Source organism: Genypterus blacodes, unplaced genomic scaffold, assembly GCF_046128005.1.
Source record: "Genypterus blacodes isolate CSIRO-AG114 ecotype Tasmania unplaced genomic scaffold, CSIRO-AGI_Gbla_v1 ptg000052l_1, whole genome shotgun sequence".
Taxonomy (NCBI): Eukaryota; Metazoa; Chordata; class Actinopteri; order Ophidiiformes; family Ophidiidae; genus Genypterus; species Genypterus blacodes.
Genome location: NW_027466864.1, coordinates 3,169,190 through 3,175,298, shown reverse-complemented (window position 1 = coordinate 3,175,298; position 6,109 = coordinate 3,169,190). Strand labels below are relative to the sequence as shown.

Here is a 6,109-nt window from a genome sequence, read left to right as displayed (position 1 = left end):
TTATCTCACTTTGACTTCCATGATTATAATGACGTACTGTCAATTTAACACAGACATTTCAAGGACAACTCATATTGCTAATGTAAGTTATTTTTCTGCTTATGTGAACACTGCATTTGACATTGCTTTTTACAATTATGCCATCTTGAAATTATGAGACAGTTCCATTGCTGACTTTCAACCCACACACACACACAAATATAATGCAATGAAATGTGTACTGGATTAGACTACTTCCTTGGAAATATCTATGCATTAATAGCAATTACTCAAAAACTTATGACAGCTTCATCACCTCCCTCCTCCTTACTCCCTCCTGACCGACCCCTGAAATAGACCAATTGGGTGTTTCCTTATTGTCTCGCTGACCCTCCTGTAACATCCTCCCACTGGTGTTTCACGCCTCTCACCCTCAACTCTGACATCATCCATGATGTCATTAATAAGTGTGGTGTCATTCATGAGGCCATTATGGCAGGTGCTAACTTCTCCATATAGGAGTAAAAAAAGAGGAAAGAAAAGACGAGATATAGACGCTAAGAACAAAGAGTACAGTGAAGTGTCCAGCAGATGGAGACATAGTCTAACTTCTGAGTTAGACTATGTCTTCACTTCCAAGAGACAGACGCCACTCAGTGTTAAAATAAAATGACGGATGTTCCCCAGGCAGTGAAATCGCCAAGAACAGCGTTAAAACATGTGTGGAGGAGGACAGAGGAGACTCATAAAACAACAAAGACCGGACACACAACGTTTTTGATCGATATAAGCTATTTTTGTTTGGTGCTTGGAGAAAAAAAAGAATCATTTTTGGTGATGCGTTTCGGAACTTTAGTAGAACTAAATTACTAAAATAAACTAAGAAATCAGAGATACACACATTCATTACAAACTTCAAAACAGTATGTAAGTTAATCATTTTCTATTTCGTTTACTCTGTTACCATTTACATGATATGACACTTTTGCTTGAGCGCTCCCTACAGTCACCAGAAAGTAGCATTTCTCTATAAGTACAGTGCCTGTGTCGTTAGATAAGGACATCACTACAGCGCTATCAGTGGTGGAAACGCTACATTGCACCCTTAAACCGCAGGTAACCACAGTACAGCGCTGCTGTGGAGATGGGCATGGCTCGTTTACGTCATTTTAACCATGTGGTCATTGTTTACCGTGACGTCACCATACGGTTTGATATATAAACCGATCTCTTACTATCATTATTATTTGAGTTTGTTAGAAATGGATGAAAAAACAATAGAACATCCAGATGATAACAACATAGAGCAAGCTTCCCCTAGAGGGACTCTGCCTGACATAAGTTTGAAGCCAGTGAACCAGGATGATTCTGAGTCTAACTTCAGTAAACTCAGATACAGGAGCACTGAGAGGGGGAAGGAGAACCATGAGGACTTGCGTTTACAAGAACCTTCGTTGGAATTTGATAAAACCACGCCCAGGTCATCCATATTCAATGGCTCACTGAGTCCTTTAAGCTCAGTGGACACACACACTCCTGTTCAGCTGAGTGTCATCCCATGTATCATAACTCCTGAGGGGTCACCTCTTCCAACACCTGACATTCCTGTGCCTCTTGTTGGGCGCCCTTCAAGGAGAACAAGGACAATTATTCGAAACACCATGCCGCAATCTGAGACTGCTACAGGTACATTCCTACTGGATCCAAGTCCAAGATCTGATCTGATCACTTTCACCTCTTTAGACAAATGACAAATGTCATACCACTTTTAAAGTACTTACACAACTTTCAAACATTTTTGGTAGAAGGCTGTTTTTCATATCTTTCACAGATTCAGAGAAAATGTGATTAAAATATAAACAATCAAAATATTCACAATATTTTTCCCAAACTGCCACTTTAAAACGGTTCCTCTCAAAAATATGCAATTTTTGATCACCCCTCACTTTCTTTAGAAACTGCACTTTATTCTTGTCATTACAATTTTTTACATACATTCTTTTTAGAAAGGTGAAAAACATGTATTTTTCTCCCATTCTGATCAGATAACCAGACAGCCAGCAGGTGCATGGCTCTGAAAAGAAATAATGCCTTTATAGATGAAGTGATCCATCCTTTGGACAGACTGATGGAGAGTGTTGACCTCTTCAGGCAGCAGTTTAACTATGATGAGTGGTAAGATGCAAACACTACAGAGCAATAAAGGATGATTTTGGAGAGCATAATCTGCCAGTAAACAGAAATCTGTTATACCAGCTGAATGTGTACTGGACCATCACGATGGTTCACATTATGCCATATTCACTTCTTACTTACGTCTACTAGTTTTTGAAGCAATGGAAAGTACAGTTCATTTGTTTCATCAAAACACAGGGAGAAGAAAAAGGATGGTCTAACATCAAGTGGAGCTTTTGAGTGTTCACCTCCAACCCCTCACATTCCTCTTCCTCATATTGGGCCCCCTCCCAGGAGAACAAGGCCAAATATTCGACAAAGAATGCTGCAAACACAGACTGTCACTGTCACATGTAAGTTTGTTAACATATTATTTGAATCTCAGGGAAATGAAACTGGGCCTCTCAGCAACTTTTTGTCTGTTTCCTGTTATCACCCATTCAGTTTCTTCACATTCTTTCACAGCATTTTGGAAAATTCCTGGCACAACGGTGATTAAAAACATTTTTCTCCCATTCTGATCAGATAACCAGACAGACAGCAGGTGCATGGCGCTGGAAAGAAATGACGCCTTTATAGATGACGTGATCCATCCTTTGGACAGACTGATGGAGAGTGTTGACCTCTTTATGCAGAAGTTTAACTATGATGAGTGGTAAGAAAGCATAATCTGCCAGTAAGCACAAATCTGTTATACCAGCTGAATGTGTGCTTGATCTTAGGTTATGATGTTACGCCATAACTACTCAGTTTGACATTAACCATCTTTGTCAGGTTGTCCCCTATAGTTTATTAGAGTCTAAAATTAACATTGACACTGAATTAACCTGCCCTTACTGAACTTACATCTGCACTGATATTGTAGATTTCTGGAATGTTTTCAAGCAGATATGTGTTTTTTAAGCAATGGAAAATGTTCACTTGTCATCAAAATGCAGGAGGAAGAGAAAGGATGGTCTTACATCGTTTGGAGCTCCTGAGGGGTCGCCTCTTCTAACACCTCCCTTTCCTCTTCCTCATGTTGGGTCCTCTCCCAAGAGAACAAGGCCAATTATTCAACACAGAATGCTGCAATCTCAGACTGTCACTGCAATAAGTAAGTTCCTTAATCATCATCATGATCAGCCAGTTTCACATTCTGCACTTTGTACCCCTTTGTACTCCTTTTATGTACTTTGTACCCCTATTGTATGAACTTTGTGAACTAATGTATCCTTTGTGCCCCTTGCATGTATTCTTGCACATTTTTTGGACTAGAGTTGAATCTTTAATTTCTTTCGGTTCATCCTCCACTGAACTGTTGCACAGCAATTTAATAAAGTTTTATCTTATCTTATCTTAATAGACGGACTAGATTCAAGTCCATATCTGATTGTGTCCTGCTATTATAAATGATCAAATGTGTGACACAGTAGGTGAATGAATGGAAAGATTAATATTCCGTACTGTTTTGTTCATTTAATCTCAACAGGACAGCAGACAGACGGTGGAAACAGACTCCAGGATGCTTCAGACAAAACTGAGGCTGCTCTACACAGACTGGGACACCTCAGAAATGGCAGCCTCCCTCCACTTCAACCACAAGTGACTCAGGAAGAGACCACGAGTGTTAAGTCCGTCAGGGGTCCTCCACGTGCAGCAATGTGGTCTGCCAGGTCTAAAGTGTCTCATCCAAAGACAGAGAGTTCAAAAGGTCAGTTTGTCATGACCTTTTACTGGTACTGTTGCTATTGTTGTTATTGCATCTGTTACATTTTCAGTCAAAGGGTGAATAAAGTGTATTTTCTCCCATTCTGAAAAGGTAATCAGACAGCCAGCAGGTGCACGTCGCTGAAAAGAAATAATGCCTTGGCAGATGATAAAGTGATCCTGCCATTGCACAGACCTGCAGAGAGCCTTTCCCTCTTTTTCCAGCAGCTCAACTCTCATGAGTGGTATGACACACACACACACACACACTGTAGAGCAATATAGATCAATTTGTAAAGAACATAATCTAATAGTTGTAAACTATGTGTAAGGTTTGACTGGGTGATAGATTGTTTGATAATACTATCAATTACACAGAAAGTCGAGTTCATGCATAGACTATATTGTGTTTGTGTTTATTTTGCATACGTTTGTATTTACTGAGCCTTCATCTGCACTGGAGGTTTCCAGCAGATATATATTTTGGAAGCAATGTAATGAACAGTTCACTCATTATCATCATCAAAACACAGGGAGACGAAAAATTATGGTCTAACATCAATTCGAGCTCTGGCACGCCATCACCCGAAAATCCTGAGTACCAAACTTCATGCAGTATGTACGAATGTCATACAACAGGTACTGTAGACGTTTTCTCCTGGTTTTACTGTTGTCTCGTTGTATTTCATACACACACACACACACACACACACACAGACACACACAGACACATTCAAGTGCATGTGCATTTGCTAATGATGACCATTCCTACTATCCAGGTGGGCAGCCTTTATTCCGTAGTAGCCATCATTGCAATGAAGACATTACGTGACCTGTATGTCCATCTGGGAAAGGCCATGGACCCAGAGGCAGAGTGCACAGGAAGCGCCCTGCTGCTACACCTAGGGCAGAATAGAACCAAGACTGAAACTCTACAAGCCAACCTGGCTCTTGATGCCCTGACAAACCACTGCAGCCCTGGTCCAGTTTTAAGTGCCCTACTCAATACAGGGTTGAAGTAAGATGAGTTTATCAATAAGAGACAGAAGCAGCAGAATTGTTATTGAATCAACAAGACATCTAGTCACCAGATTTGTTTGACATATTTTTTACTCGTCTTTCCTTAGCCACAGTAGTGCTTTGGTGAGGGGGAGTACAGGTCAACACCTCTGTCGGCTGGTTGGCATCCTTGGAGGAGATCAGGTCCTGTCATCAGCCAAGTTCTTCAGGAGCCAAATCATTCGGGCTGCCTGTGCAATGGCTTTGGATGGAGCCATTGAAGTTAGGTAATGATATATCAACTTGTGCATTTAATTAAGAGTCACAATTGTATGCTTTTATAGTTTGAGGTTTGAGTGCGGGGTTCCTTGGTGCTACATTTTTTTTTTCCTCCACAGGAAATATGGATGTGAGATGCTACGGATATTGTCTCTTAACAACAGCTTCCCCAAACAGTTGAGAAACATTGTCCCAAATAAAGATTGGAATCGACTGCAGAACGTCCTGCAGGAATTGTAAGGTAGATATTATTATTATTTTTTTTTGTATGTATTTTATTGTATTGTATTGTATTTTATCTTATTTTTGTCAGTTGTAGTAATAGTAGTGGTAGTAACAGCTCTGCTTTCTCTGCTCTTCTCTTTTCTACACCTGTTTACAAACTGGACCTTGCAAGACAAATCTTCAGACAGACTTCAGACAACGCAGAACATGGGACACGTCAGAACTTCCCTATACCGCCATTTCTCTTCGCCTTGCTCTTAAACCACTTGCCTTCTTTTTAAATGTGGGATTTGTAATGGTGTTGAATTTATTACTATCACAGCATCTTGTATTCTGATTATCCTGTCTACTCTGTTTACCTTCAGTAGTAGTAGTAGTAGTAGTAGTATTCATGTGTCTTGCTTACTTGACACATGAATAACCACCTTGTTATTATTGATACTGTCCTAGAATAATCATCTTGGGGGTTCAATGTCATTGCATTTCTAAATGCAGTAATGACCTACACACAGACACACACTCTGTATTTAAATGACTTGTGTTTATATAATTTCTGGATTACCACAGGGGAGATGAAGAGCTGAGGAGACAGAGATGATGCATCATCTGATACATCACACACGTTTGTCCTCACAGAAACGTGACACACTGCACATACCTACCTGCATTACATGAAGTCTACCAGCAGAGGGTAGATTATTCTCACCCATCCATCCATTCACTGCTATACCATTAGATTCAGATTCAGTTATTACAATGAAAA

At 40.1% G+C, this 6,109-nt stretch overlaps 1 protein-coding gene and 2 long non-coding RNA genes across 3 annotated transcripts; all 3 read left to right on the top strand.

Moving 5' to 3' along the window:
* Positions 1-2,085: 2,085 nt before the first annotated feature.
* LOC143000837 (uncharacterized) lies at positions 2,086-2,759 on the top strand. The gene is made up of 3 exons (XR_012963664.1): positions 2,086-2,154; positions 2,353-2,507; positions 2,680-2,759. It is a non-coding gene; the product is annotated as an uncharacterized LOC143000837 (long non-coding RNA).
* An 880-nt stretch (positions 2,760-3,639) lies between these two features.
* LOC143000827 (uncharacterized) lies at positions 3,640-4,484 on the top strand. Its single transcript, XR_012963662.1, has 3 exons — positions 3,640-3,847; positions 3,956-4,088; positions 4,377-4,484. It is a non-coding gene; the product is annotated as an uncharacterized LOC143000827 (long non-coding RNA).
* Positions 4,485-4,632: 148 nt separating this feature from the next.
* LOC143001046 (TOG array regulator of axonemal microtubules protein 2-like) lies at positions 4,633-5,693 on the top strand. Its single transcript, XM_076150596.1, has 4 exons — positions 4,633-4,861; positions 4,971-5,129; positions 5,241-5,362; positions 5,519-5,693. Exons 1-3 carry the CDS (start codon positions 4,659-4,661, stop codon positions 5,359-5,361), a joined length of 483 nt encoding a protein of 160 aa, XP_076006711.1. The 5' UTR covers positions 4,633-4,658; the 3' UTR covers position 5,362; positions 5,519-5,693.
* The last annotated feature ends 416 nt before the right edge of the window (positions 5,694-6,109 follow it).

Coding starts and splice junctions, on each gene's coding strand:
- LOC143001046 (XM_076150596.1), top strand. CDS start 4,659: ATGAAGACATTACGTGACCTGTATGTCCATCTGGGAAAGGCCATGGAC. Junction 4,862..4,970: donor CTACTCAATACAGGGTTGAA/GTAAGATGAGTT, acceptor GTCTTTCCTTAG/CCACAGTAGTGCTTTGGTGA. Junction 5,130..5,240: donor GATGGAGCCATTGAAGTTAG/GTAATGATATAT, acceptor TTTCCTCCACAG/GAAATATGGATGTGAGATGC.